Raw genomic sequence first — 14,813 nt, forward strand, 5'->3', positions numbered from 1 at the left:
TTTAATCTCATTCAATCTGTAACTGGCCAGACGCACGAAAAGGGACACACCCTAGATCGTGTGCTATCCTATTAGGCGTATCTGTCTCTGTAAATGAAATCTGTGCAACAACATGCATCTCTGTTTTATTTACTTCAGTCCCTTACTCAGGAATTAAATCTTGTGCCCCCGCACGCCGCCTGTGCTCACTAAACCCTTTGACTGCATCACAGTTTTCTGATATTTTTAATGATTCCCTGTTTTGTACTTTGGATATGAATTGTGCTCTCAGTGCCGAGGAGCTTTTCTCCATGTTCGATCCCACATGTACTGAAATATTGGACACTGCTCCTTTTTGGCTTAGACGCACCAAAGCACTTAGAGCCGTGGCTTAATGACTCTACCCGCGCTCTCAGACGTGCATGCAGGCGCGCTAAGAGAAAATGGAAAAAGGATCAACTCCACATCTCTCTGGAAATCTTACGTGGCTGCCTTTCTGCAGCCCTTAATCAAAAAGAAAAATCTCAACCCCTCTTTTCTGTCTAATTTTAGGCCTATATCTCAGCTACCTTTTCTTTCTAAGCTCCTGGAGCGAGTAGTTTAGGTCCAGCTGCAGGCTTTTTGGGTAGAGGGAGAGAGAGAGGCACTAGGGGAGGCAGAAAACGGTTAGTAGCACGCTGAGCCATTGAAGCAACACAGATGTCAGAACAGAACAAGCCTGTTTCAGGGTAACCAGCTTCTGTACACTCTTGATATACATACAGTGCATAGCAGGATATACACCAATGTATACTGAGGATTCACAGGTAGGTTTGAGGCTGCCTTTCTGTGTCTCAAGGTCCTGGCTAGTGATTGTAGGCTAGGTCGAAAAGGTACATCTTGAGATCTCGCTTGAAGACCTCCGTTGTTTCGGACCTTCTTAGGCACTCCGGTAGGGTGTTCCAGAGGTTGGGGGCATAGAACCTAAAAGCTGCCTCTCCGTGTTTCTTGGTCCTGGCTTTTGGAACTGTTAAAAGTTCAGTACCTGAGGATCTGAGTGGTCTGTTGGGCATGTACCTGACAAGCATGTCTGAAATGTATTCTGGTGCGTGATTGTGGAGAGATTTATAGACTAGTAATAGTATTTTAAATCTATTCTAGAGTTGACAGGTCCTGCCGTTCTGGCGCTCCTAGACCTGACGGCTGCCTTTGACACTGTGGACTACAGGACCCTGTTATCACGGCTCCAACAGTGTGTAGGCATCACTGGTTCCAACCTCAACTGGTTCCAGTCCTACCTGACAGATCGGAGCTTCTCAGTACAACTAGGTGAATTCTCCTCTGCTGCGGCCCCTCTTACCTGCGGGGTTCCTCAAGGCTGAATTCTGGGCCCCATCCTTTTTACTGTACATTCCTTCCCCTGTTTTGCTGATGATGTACAGATGTACCTGCCTCTTAAAGCCAAAAGTAAGAACTCGATGCAGCCATTGCTCGACTGCCTGAGAGACATCAAATCCTGGATGGGCTTAAACTTCCTCAACCTCAACGAGATCGTCTTGTTTTGGACAAGCCTTCCCTGATGATATCCTGGGCCCTCTAAGCTCCAACATCTTCTCCTCCGTTAAGAACATCGGAGTGTTTTTCGATAGTGCTTTTAAATTTGATAAGCAGGTCAGCTCTGTAGTTAAAAACAGCTTTTTCCAGCTAAGACTTTTAGCCAAGACTAAGGCATATCTCTCCCTAAAAGTCCCTGCTCTAAATGGTCTGGCTCCTCTGTACCTGGCTGAACTCTTGCATCGCCACACTCCAGCCAGAGCCTTAAGGTCAGCTGACCAGCTGCTACTGGTCATGCCCAAGACCAGGCTAAAGACCAGAGGTGACCGAGCCTTTGTGGCGGCTGCCCCTAGGCTCTGGAACAGCTCGCCCCTCCACATCAGATCCGCCCAGACCCTCAATGTTTTTCAATCTTAATTGAAGACCCACTTTTTCTCCCTGGCCTTCAATTCTAGTTGAGCATGACTCCCAGGCTAGTGTGTGTATTGTTGTATTTGTGGGTATTATTGTCTTTGTTATAATTTATTTTTCACTTACCTGTACAGCACTCTGGTCGATTGTAGTCGTTTTAAACGTGCCTTATGAATAACGTTTGAGTTGAGTTACCAAATACAACCAACAGTGAGCCAGCAGACTACATAGGGAATCGTTATTGTTATGCTAGATAGATTGACACGGACACATGCTTCAAACTCACAGCATACTCTGCTTTACTTCCGTATGCCACGCACTCTAACAACCCACTCACGCACACCCATGATAACGTATATTACGTCTTACGTGCCAGTCCCTTAAGGCATAGCCTGGACACAACATTTCCTCCCCCCTCTGAAAAGAAACTAAAATAGTATGAGTAAAGAACAGTGCAAGTAACCAAGATCAACTAAACAGCAGAGTAATAACAACGTGCATAGAACTGTTAAACCCCCCCCCCTACCCTAGGTATGATAGGACGTAACGTAGTCCTCCAGAGTAACGGGCCGAGTTCGGACCCTCACTGGCCTGGGATCCGGCACCACAGGCTCCTGATGCTGCGGTGCCACTGACTCGTCCGGTGCGGCCCACACCGGAGCTGGGGGCGGGCCAGGGTCCATGCCCACGTGAGCTGGCGCTGAGCTGGGCGTTGCGGCCGTTGAGTCCTGACCCAGTCCGAGACCTGGATTGATGGTGCCCGTGCCCTGCGCCACCTGTCCACTTTCTCCTTTGTCTTCTGCTGCCGTGCAGCCACGATCTCCTGTGTCTGCGGGAGCGAGGGCCTGTTGGGCATTACAGTGGGTGCCCGGAGCCTGTGCAGTGGGAGTTCAATGTCCCGACCCAGCATTAGCAGTGATGGTGACACCTGAGTTGTGCAGTGTGGACTCGCCCTGTAGTGCAGCACTGTCTGATTGAGTGCGACGTCGAATGTGCAGCCTTGTGCCATGTGCGCACGGATGCCGTTTTTTAGTGTAGCGTTGAAGCACTCCACCCCTCCGTTGGCTTGAGGGTGGTAGAACGCCGTTCGGATGTGCTTGATGCCCTTGCTGGCCAGGAATTCCGAGAACTCCGCGGACGTCAACTGGGGTCCGTTATCAGTCGTCACAGCCTTAGGTAACCCCCAGCGCGCAAACAAACCATCCAATATTTGAGTTATGACACGCAACGTCACTGTTCCCACTGGCACCACCTCTGGCCACTTGGAGTGGAGATCATATATGCCTACGAGAAAGCGCTGGTGATGAGGAACCCCACGGCCATGGATTTCACCACATATATCCAGTTGTATATGGCTCCAGGGGCGGGAAGGCCAGGGAAGTGGCTGTAGGGGTGCAGGAGCTGGGGGCCCCGTCTTGCTGCTGAGAAGGCAAGCGGAGCAGTCTTGGACCAGATGCTCGATGTCCCGGTCAATGGCCGGCCACCACACCAGTTCGCGGCATCGCTGCTTGAGTTTAACCACTCCCAGGTGCCCCTCATGTGCCATCACTAGCACGCGGGCACGCAGGGTGGTCGGAATGACGGTGCAGAGCCCCCTTGAAACACACGTATCCGCCCAGCAGGACAACCCATCTTTCACCCTGGCGAATGGTTTCAGCTCCTCTGGGATATTGGCTGGACAGCCGGTTCTGATGTACATGCGCAGCTTGGACAGTATTGGGTCCTTGTCTGATTCTGCTTGCAGTTCCTCCAACTGCAGGCTGCAGAGGCGTGTACAGTGTTTGGATGAGGACTGGTTCCTCGTCGTCTGTCCAAATATGAGGGTTTGGCGGAACAGAGGGCTTTGGGGCCGCGATGGAACGCGAGAGGAGGTCAGCAACCATGTTGTCTCTTCCCGGGGTTAAGGCGAGATCATAGTGATATTGCCGAAGGCGATCGGCCCAGCAGTGAAGCCGTAGCGGCTTGTGTCCTGTGCCAGAGGTGGAGAGCACTGTAGTTAGCGCTTGGTGGTCCGTCCTGATGGTAAAGTGGCGACCGTAGAGGAACATATGCCACCACTCAGATGCCCACACACAGGCTAGTGCTTCCCGTTCGCCCACCGAGTAGCGCTGCTCCGTCTTAGATAGGGCCCGAGATGCGAAGGCTATTGGCCTCTCCACGCCGTCCTGCACCTGGGACAGGACAGCCCCAACCGCAGCGGTAGAAGCATCACAGGTCAGCAGGGTAGGGCTGTCAACGTCGAAATGAGCCAGGACAGGAGGAGAGGTCAGCTGTTCCTTCAGTGTTGAGTAAGCGTCAGCGCATTCTGATGACCAGGCCCATGGCTCGTCCTTCCGCAGTAGGCGGCGCAAGGGCGCTGTCGTGTCCGAGTAGTGGGGCAGGAAGCGCAGGTAGTAAGCGGTCATTCTGAGGAATGAGGCAACCTCGGGTGCAGAGGTCGGCTCAGGGATGCGTTGCACCGCCTCAACACTGGACGCCAGGGGCATGATCCCCTCTGCTGAAAGGCGGAATCCGAGAAAGTCCACAGCGGATGCTGTGAGGAGGCATTTGTCTGCATTCAGGGTGACATGATGTTTTGTCAGTGCCTCGAACACGCCGTGTAGGCAGGCATCATGGGTGGCCTGGTCCGGTGCGTGGACTACTATGTCATCAAGGTAAACTGCTGTCCCCGGAAGCCCAGCCAGGATGGTTGACATAATTTTTTTAAAGCAGCTGGGTGCTGAGTTCAGGCCAAATGGCATACGCCTGTACCTGAACACCCCGGCGTGTGTCACGAACGCAGTCAGGTCCCGGCTGGCTGGGTGGAGAGGTACTTGAAGGTAGCCCTGCCGTAGATCCAGCTTCGAAAAGACTGTTGAGCCGTGGAAGAGGGCTGTGTGCTCCTCCACTGTGGGCAGAGGGTTCTTGTCCGGGATAATGGCCTTATTCACCTGGCGTAGGTCCACACATATCCGAAGTCCCCCAGTCTTCTTCTTAGCGATCACTAAGTTTGAGACCCACGGTGATGCATCTATGGGCTCGATGATGCCCTCCTCCAACATGGAGGACAGTTCAGCCGAGACGCCATCCCTGAACGCAAGCGGCACCCGCCTGAGAGGCTGAATCACTGGTGCCACCTCGGGGTCCACACGAGGGCGGTGGGTGAATGCAGTCACGCAGCCCAATCCTTCAAACAACGCTGGGCACTTGTTATGGAGTGTCGTGGGCAGGACCTGCATTATAGCCTGGCCGCCGTTTTCCATCAGTGAGAAACCCAGGTCTAAGAACAGGTCCAGGCCGAGCAGGTTAGCCCCCTGGCGTGCCACTGTGAATGGGAAGGAAGGCAGGTGCTTTTTCCCATAGCTGACAGATTGATGGTGCCCACCACATCAATCTGAGAGTTTCCGTACCCCCGCAGGGGAAGTCCGGGTCGTGGGCCAATTGGAATGTGGGAGAAGAACATTTTGTACGTAGCCTGATTGAGCAGTGATGCTGCAGCTCCGGTATCCACAAGCAACGGAACGCCCACCTCCCCCAGCTGTCTTGAACGATGCGCTTGTGGAGAGGACATTACTAACATCAGCGGAGTTAGAAGTGGATTGGGCGGTCCGGGCAGAATTGTTACGTGAGGGGGCATTGGATGTGGCTGAACGACAGACTCTTGCATAATGACTGAGTTTCCCACAATTTCTGCAAGTTTGGCCACGGGCAGGACACTGTGGTGATCTAGATTCGTGGGAAGAGGAACCACAGTTGGCGCAGTTGCTCCTGGGGACCACATGAGGGCGCTGTCTGACCATTTGTAACATAGCAACGTCAGTCCCAGTGGCCACGGAGGCTTGTGGTGGCACGTGTTGAGTCGGCGCCTGTTGCTTCTGTGCGCTATCAACGGTGTTCAGCAGGGAAGAACACTCTAATGCCGACTCCACTTGCAAAGCAGTTTTGATAGCGTCAGCCAGTGACAGATCGTCTGATTCCATTAACAGTCTTTCTCTTGTTTTCTCACATGACGTGCCTTCAATCAGCTGATCTCTAATCGTTTGATCATGCAGCGCACCGTAGTCACAGGTTCGGGCGAGATCGCGGAGGTCTGCCACGAAAGCTTGTATGGACTCACCCGGTCGCTGGTGGCGCTTCCGTAGTTTGTATCTTCGCATCAGAACTCGCTGTTTCCCCGCGAAGTGACCAGTCAGTAACGCCACAACTCCGTCAAATGTTGTTGCAGATCCGAGTGCTTCCAGGATTCGCTGTCCCTCGGTCCCGAGGCAGTGAATGAGAAGGGCTTTCTTGCCCGCGGCCGGCATCTGTTCGGCCGTGAATCCCATTGCGTCAATATAGGCATTGAAACCTGTTAACCATCGTTTCCATGGCACTGCAGGCTCCCCCGGTAGCGCCAGGAATGGGTCCGGTGGAGGGAGATTAAATCCAGCCATCCTTTCGTCGCCAAATGTTATGCTAGATAGATTGACACGGACACATGCTTCAAACTCACAATATACTCTGCTTTACTTCCGTTTGCCACGCACTCTAACAACCCACTCACGCACACCCATGATAACGTATATTACGTCTTACGTGCCAGTCCCTTAAGGCATAGCCTGGACAGTACAGTTATGTGACATGAAACCACAAGAAAAGGATACTGTAGAGTTGCAGACACAATAATTTAATTTACTACAACATTGTTGTCAACTGCTTTGATTCGTAAGAACTCGTAGATGTATCCTACTGACAAACCCTTGTCGCCCCACCCGCCTCCCTCCTTCCTCCCCCTACTCTCTCCCCTCCTCCCCCTCTCCACCCATGCCTTCCCACCTACTCACCCCCCCACTACCCTCCAGCTGCAACCCTCCCAGTGTGCCCTACCTGGGGATGTACCTGACCGACCTGGCCTTCATCGAGGAGGGAACCCCCAACTTCACCCAGGAGGGGCTGGTCAACTTCTCCAAGATGAGGATGGTAAACACACACACACACACACACTCACGTACGTACGCATTGTGGTGGCTGGACTCGGTTGACCTATGACATTTGGACACTCACAAAGTACTATTATAACACTTCAGATTGAACTCACCAGTACCACAGGGTTCTCCTCCCAAAAGGACCAACACAATCACACAACCTTGTCAAATGAGGACACGAAATATAACAGAGTAGAGTAAAAGAAACATACTTTATTACCTTACAATTGCAGCAAAGGGACGGTTACACAGAGACACAAGGGGTATCTGGGCAAGCGCGCCGACTCAAGTCGGAACGTTCTGTATATACTATTCCACACAATACATTGGCGCGTGACTACATGTGTGAGTACCTGATTGGTTGAAACTTGTATCTAATGCTTGTCCTATGAGCTTACTACTTTCGTTTTCCATTCAGCCGATGTGATTAGGGTGTTCTCTGTTAGTTACATTTTACTGCAACACAGACAGGCTTTTCATTGTGAGGTTGTGTGTCCTTGGCAGTCAACTTATCTGCTACTGGAACACAGATAATAACAACTTTTCATGCGTACTACTGTATGTGTTCTGGAAAAGTGTACAGCAGTATTGAAGCTTAACTAGGCCTAAATAGACAGGCCTTGTATTAAACAACTATAATAGCACTTAATCAAAAATACCTTTCACATTTCCCCCCTTTGATCCATACTATGGATCACTCTACTGTTAACATTACTGGTGAATGATGCTAAGCTAAGCTATCAGAATGGGGAATAACAGAGTACTTGAAAACACATCTAAATACCCCAGTGACTTTAAAACAGAGTATAAAACATAATAGAACATAGTTACTGTACTGTAACTAGTACAATCATAAAACAACAGTTTAAAACGTCAAGAATGGCATGAGTCTTTAATAGTGAAATTTACAACAGTATCATTGCTTTTGGGTTGACCCTATTGGTCAGTGACTCAGCTTCTTGGTGGTTTGGTCTTCAGGACTCCAAGAGTCCTCTCCGGTGCTCAACCTTTAGGTGACTGCCAGCTGGTCTGTCACTGTAGGGAGGTGTTTGTAGCTCGACTAGCAGGGGCCACGGCTCTCGTGTCTACCCGAGTTAGGAGGTCCCAGTGTGGGGTGTATGTTGGTTATCAGTGTCTGGAGGTGTATGTGTATGTTCAGATCTTGCCTGTTACTGGAGGATCGCCTTGGGGTTATCCTCGTGGTACTTCTGGAGATCCCAGGCCTTCTGTTGGGCCGGGGACAGGGAGGCTTCTTCATCCTGCAGCAGGACCATCTCGGTGGCGTCTGCTCCCAGGGTGGCTCGGGTTGCTTTGGTGATGAGACACTTGCAGATAGGGATGCCACAGAACACTAGTATTCCAATTAGAACCAGGACACTCACGATCATGGAGACTGCTTTCCCCGCCCAGCCAGAGAAGAACTCGGTCAGCCAATGCAGATCTCCTCCGGTGGGGGCAACCTGGCTCAAAACTTGTTCAATCATGGTGGCGCTATGTTTGAGATAGTTAGTGACATTGTCTTTGGCGTCTGGGATAAAGAAACAACAACTTATGCCTAACATTTTGCATACTCCACCTTCCCTGGCGGTGCTTACTTCCATTCATATTGGGCTAGGTGGGCGGGTGGCCTTCGCTCTCTCTGGGGTCTCCTAAGTGGTGGGGTCGGGTCCTCCTCTTCTGGGACCTCTGGGTCCGCGGGCTCTGGGACTGGTTGTTCTTCCTTGACAGGGGAAAAACTGGGAACAGAAGGAATGTCAGTTTGTGGGGTGTCGGGTCCCCCCTTTGTTGGTGACTCTGGCTCACACGATGGGAAGTCTCTGGTGGTTTCCTCTGGGATGTCTTCCCCTCTCCAACGCTTCACATGTGCTGTGTGTACCCAGGTTGGTCTCTCGTTCACTCGGATGGCTGTCGGATGTTGGCTCGTTCTGGTGCTGACAGGTTACTGGAGGTGGGCTGGTTGCATTGTTCCTGTTTTCCCCTGCTTGCTCGGCCTGATTGATCTTCTCGAGGGCAGTGGTGGGTCGGGGGTTGACAATTTTTTTTCTGCGTTTGTGTGATGCCTGGGCAGTACCAGGATGGGGTAAGGATCTGACTAATCCCCCCTTTGCTCACGTGACCACGTCCGTGAGCAACATGACAGTAATATGTGTAATGTTACAAATATGTGTAATTGCCTTTGCTGCAATTGTAAGGCAATGTCTCTAACGCACACAACAGTCACTTCAATCACAACTTCTTGAATAGTAGTAGTAATAGTAATAGTAATAGAACAGTAGTAGTAGAATGGTACCTTTAATCAGAATGGGGAACGTACTTTATGTGGAACAGCAACACTGTTTAATATCGGAGTCGTTATGGTTCTATTTCGCACCGCTCGGATAAAACACTTCACACAGTCAATGAATTTGAAAACCCAACCAAAAGAATAATTCTTCAACAACTAAAATGTTAAACACAGGCGCAGCACTTCTCTGTGAGCCTAACCGGTGTTTAGGTGTGGGAATTCTTGGTCTATGGACGGACTATGTAGTTATAATGTAGCTAGCATTAAAACCTCACCGTGGCAACCAATGTATGTATGTGGACCTTAATAATCTCTTTATATCCTATGCCGTACGTCACAAGCGTAGCCCTAGGTATATACTCTCATTAAAAAGGAATTTTTAACTCTGTGAACAATTGGTGTACGTTTGGAACTTACTTAAAATGTCAGAAAAGCAAATCCTCTAGTTGTGTGTTGGTTGTCCTTCTATCGAGGGATTCCAGGCCCCTGCCCCTCTGAGCGACCCTGCGTCCGCCTTCCAACCTCGTCCGTCGACGGCTTGGCTATGAAGTGGATGCGTGAAGGGTGATCAGTCCAACGGAGGCTCACTCAGACGGGCAGATCAGCTGGAATCCCACTTCTGACACCAGTGAAATGTGGTGGCTGGACTCGGTTGACCTATGACATTTGGACACTCACAAAGTACTATTATAACACTTCAGATTGAACTCACCAGTACCACAGGGTTCTCCTCCCAAAAGGACCAACACAATCACACAACCTTGTCAAATGAGGACACGAAATATAACAGAGTAGAGTAAAAGAAACATACTTTATTACCTTACAATTGCAGCAAAGGGACGGTTACACAGAGACACAAGGGGTATCTGGGCAAGCGCGCCGACTCAAGTCGGAACGTTCTGTATATACTATTCCACACAATACATTGGCGCGTGACTACATGTGTGAGTACCTGATTGGTTGAAACTTGTATCTAATGCTTGTCCTATGAGCTTACTACTTTCGTTTTCCATTCAGCCGATGTGATTAGGGTGTTCTCTGTTAGTTACATTTTACTGCAACACAGACAGGCTTTTCATTGTGAGGTTGTGTGTCCTTGGCAGTCAACTTATCTGCTACTGGAACACAGATAATAACAACTTTTCATGCGTACTACTGTATGTGTTCTGGAAAAGTACAAAGTGTACAGCAGTATTGAAGCTTAACTAGGCCTAAATAGACAGGCCTTGTATTAAACAACTATAATAGCACTTAATCAAAAATACCTTTCACAGCATGCACAAGCACGAACGCACGCATACACACACACACAGACAGACACATGCACACACACAGACACACATGCACACACACACACACAGACACGCACTCACACACAGACATATGCACACACACATACACACACACACATACACACACGCACAGACACACTCACGCACAGACACACTCACACACAGACACATCAATCAATCAATCAAAGCTTTATTTGTATAGCGCATTTCATACCCAGAGGCAACACAATGCGCTTTACAGAGAACAAGGGAGGTGGGCATACGACCCACCCCTACATATTACAGAGGGAAGCAAAAAAACAGTAATCACCCGGGGGCCAGATAAGTGAGCTGTAAAAATTCTTCCCTGACCCCTCTCAACAAGGCGATCGAGCAAGCTCCAGGAGTATGTTTGTCTACCGGCTAAGAACATTTATAAGCAATAAATTACATTAAATTACATTTTCAGAGTAAGATAGGAGAGATAACATAGGAGAGATATGGCAAATACTGGTGTGTGTTTGCTATTGCCCAGGCCTAAAGCCGGAAGTGGGCTGGTGTATGTCTGTGTGTACGTACGTGTGTGTGTGTGTTAACTAAATGCTACGACATCCACAGCAGACACAGGGGTATCTATCGGACTCCGGGAGGTCTGCTGGTGACAGTGGGACATCCACTGGACCTGGTTAGAAGATAGGAGGGAGAGAGAGAGGCACTAGGGAGAGGGAAGGCAGAACAGGATTAGTAGCACACAGAGCCATAAAAGCAACACAGATATTAAAACAGGCAACCTGGAGCAAGCTCCTGGAATATATTTGTCTAACGGCTAAGAACATTTATAGAGCAATAAATTACATTAAATTAAATTTTCAGAGCAAGAAAGGCTAAGAGCATCAGGTCCAGGCCTAAGCCGGATGTGGACTGATGTGTGTCTGTGTGTCTGTGTGTACGTGTGTGTGTTAACTAAATACTACGACATCCACAGCTGACACAGGGGTATCTATCTATCTATCTATCTATCTATCTATCTATCTATCGGACTCAGGGTGGTCTGTGGGCGACAGTGGGGCATCCACTGGACCTGGTAAGAAGGTAGGAGGGAGAGAGAGAGGCACTAGGAGAGGCAGAAAATGGTTAGTAGCACACTGAGCCATTGAAGCAACACAGCTGTCAGAACAGAACAAGCCTGTTTCAGGGTAACCAGCTTCTGTACACTACTTGATATACATACAGTGCATAGCAGGATATACACCAATGTATACAGAGGACTTGCACTTGCACACACACACACACACGCACAGACACACAATCACACACACACATGCACACACACACACACGTACACGCACACACATAGACACATGCACACACGCACGCACACACACGCAAACAAACGCACACAGACACATGCACACACACACACACAGACACATGCACACACACACTCGCATGCACACACAGACACATGCACACACGCACGCACACACACGTTTCTTTTTACATGACCACTTTCTGATACTGTAGACGCATTGGTAGTTATAGTTGCCATGATGATCGTTTGTGTTCCTCAGATCTCACACATCATCAGAGAGATCCGGCAGTTCCAGCAGACGCCCTACAGGATAGAACACCAGGCCAAGGTACCCAACTACCCCCCCTATAGACGCCCTACAGGATAGAACACCAGGCCAAGGTACCCAACTAACCCCCTATAGAAGCCCTACAGGATAGAACACCTGGCCAAGGTACCCAACTAACCCCCTATAGAAGCCCTACAGGATAGAACACCAGGCCAAGGTACCCAACTAACCCCCTATAGAAGCCCTACAGGATAGAACACCAGGCCAAGGTACCCAACTAACCCCCTATAGAAGCCCTACAGGATAGAACACCAGGCCAAGGTACCCAACTAACCCCCTATAGACTCCCTACAGGATAGAACACCAGGCCAAGGTACCGTAACTACCCCAGCCCCAGCCCTGACCCTAGTCCTAGCCCTATAGCCCCCTACAGGATAGAACATGAACCCAAGGCTCTCTCTCTCTCTCTCTCTCTCTCTCTCTCTCTCTCTCTCTCTCTCTCTCTCTCTCTCTCTCTCTCTCATCCCTATGCCACCAAAACTGCTCATGTATCTTGGGAGTATTGGGAGTATTGTTGCTGAACGGGAGTATTGTTGCTGAATGGGAGTATTGTTGCTGAATGGGAGTATTGTTGCTGAATGGGAGTATTGATGCTGAATGGGAGTATTGATGCTGAATGGGAGTATTGTTGCTGTTTCAGAATGAACGCCTCAACATCCTCTCTTCTCCTCCCACGCTTTCTGCCATCTTGTCCTCTCCTGTCCTGTCTTCTCCTTTCCTCCCCCTCTCCTCTCCTCCCCCTCTCCTGTATTCTCCTGTCCTCCCCTTTCCTGTCCTGTCCTCTCCTTTCCTCCCCCTCTCCTCTCCTGTCATATCCTTTCCTGTCCTCTCCTCTTCTATCCTCTTTTCCTGTCCTCTCCTCTCTTGCTTTCTGCTGTCCCCACTGCTCCCTTCATCACTCTTCTCCCCTCCCCTCTCCACGTCTCCCCTCTCCTTCTCTCCATCTCCTTTCCCACCAGGTGACTCAGTATCTGCTGGATAAGACTCTGATCATGGATGAAGACACTCTCTATGACCTCTCCCTCAAGATCGAGCCCCGCCTGGCCGCCTGAGTGACAGCTACCTAGACCAACGGGAGCTTGCCAAGCCACCTGGGCGATGGGCCCTCATATTGAGTACGATGGAGGGAGGGAGGGAGGGATGGATGGATGGATGGATGGATGGATGGATGGATGGATGGATGGATGGATGGATGGATGGATGGATGGATGGATGGATGGATGGAGGGAGATGGAAAGAACTGATAATCACCTGGCAGAAACCATGCAAATGATTGTCTTTTAAAAGAAGGGAAGGAAGAAGGGAAGAAGAAAGAGACTGAAGAGAGATGGAGAGAGGCAGATGAGAAGAGAGGGGAGGAACAGGGCAGACAGGAAATGACACATCGCCGTCTGCTTGACCTCATTATTCCTCTGGGATTGTGATGTCATCTTGGCAAGCCGCGGTTCCTCTGAGAGAAGGCTGTAAACACAGGAGGAAGCAGGAAGTGGCGCTAGAGTGGTTTGAAGAGATGACGTAGCATGTACAGTTCTAGGAACAAGAGCGGGACCTTCTGTGTGTCTATGCTGGTTCCTCTCTGTGTTAACCTGCTTGCCTGTGAGCATGTGTGTGTGTGTCGTTGTGCCACATCTTTGAGCAAACACATTCAGGCTTTCGGAAATAACTGCAGTCATCACATGACTTTGCATGATCCCCCATGTCGGGGTGTTAGTGTTGATATGGCCTTTGTTCTGACCCCTAGCTTAGCATGTGTGTCTCTGGCTGTCTTGACTGTAGACTGTCTCTGTGTGCCCCTCATCTACTATGCATCGTCATCGCCAGGCTGGGCGGAGCCTCGGCTGACTCCTCTCCCTCACTCAAACCAGAGATAATTAAACAACCAGCTGCTGGGACCTATGGTGGGTCCGTGGCCCCTCTCACTGGGAATGAAAGAACATTCTGGAATCTATCAGAACGCCGCATGGGGGATCCACTCATGAGCCACCCTGATCATCTCTGTAGGTCAATAGGTCCATGTGAAGGACAAAAGTAGATGCCTTCAAGGTGCCTTCTTGAAATAGGTTAACACTGTAGGTTGACCCCGCTTTAAAGACTAGTCAGTTAGTTTGTGAGTTGATTAGTTCATTAGTTAGTAAATTAGTCCATTTGAGCATTTAAGTGTACTGTTCCTGACAGTTCCTGATAAGTCTGTGGCCACAACCCAGCATTTTTAGGAGTATTGATTTTGACCCTCTGTTGACACCCTCCGCCCCTCCCCTAACTAATGAATCGTTGGACCCTCCTCTCTCATTAACCCTAACCCTCCTCTACTCTCATTAACCCTAACCCCTCTCTACTCTTATTAACCCTAACCCCTCTCTACTCTCATTAACCCTAACACTCCTCTACTCTCATTAACCCTAACTCCTCTCTACTCTCATTAACCCTAACACTCCTCTACTCTCATTAACCTTAACACTCCTCTACTCTCATTAACCCTAACCCCTCTCTACTCTCATTAACCCTAACCCTCCTCTACTCTCATTAACCTTAACCCCTCTCTACTCTCATTAACCCTAACCCTCCTCTACTCTCATTAACCCTAACTCCTCTCTACTCTCATTAACCCTAACTCCTCTCTACTCTCATTAACCCTAACCCTCCTCTACTCTCATTAACCCCTCTCTACTCTCATTAACCCTAACCCTCCTCTACTCTCATTAACCCTAACCCATCTCTACTCTCATTAACCCCTCTCTACTCTCATTAACCC

General features: G+C 49.7%; 1 protein-coding gene across 1 annotated transcript in view; it reads left to right on the top strand.

Annotated features, from left to right (window-relative positions):
- rasgrf2b (Ras protein-specific guanine nucleotide-releasing factor 2b) overlaps nt 1-13,113 on the top strand; it is a gene marked incomplete at both ends in the record, with an annotated part of 308,695 nt that extends 295,582 nt beyond the window's left edge. The window contains 3 exons of the mRNA XM_084439496.1: nt 6,744-6,861; nt 11,993-12,061; nt 13,021-13,113. Of these exons, the coding sequence (XP_084295622.1) occupies nt 6,744-6,861; nt 11,993-12,061; nt 13,021-13,113 (280 nt within the window). The remainder of the gene's footprint in view (nt 1-6,743; nt 6,862-11,992; nt 12,062-13,020) is intronic.
- Nucleotides 13,114-14,813: the final 1,700 nt, after the last annotated feature.

Source organism: Borostomias antarcticus (assembly GCF_949987555.1).
Source record: "Borostomias antarcticus genome assembly, chromosome: 6".
Classification (NCBI taxonomy): Eukaryota; Metazoa; Chordata; class Actinopteri; order Stomiiformes; family Stomiidae; genus Borostomias; species Borostomias antarcticus.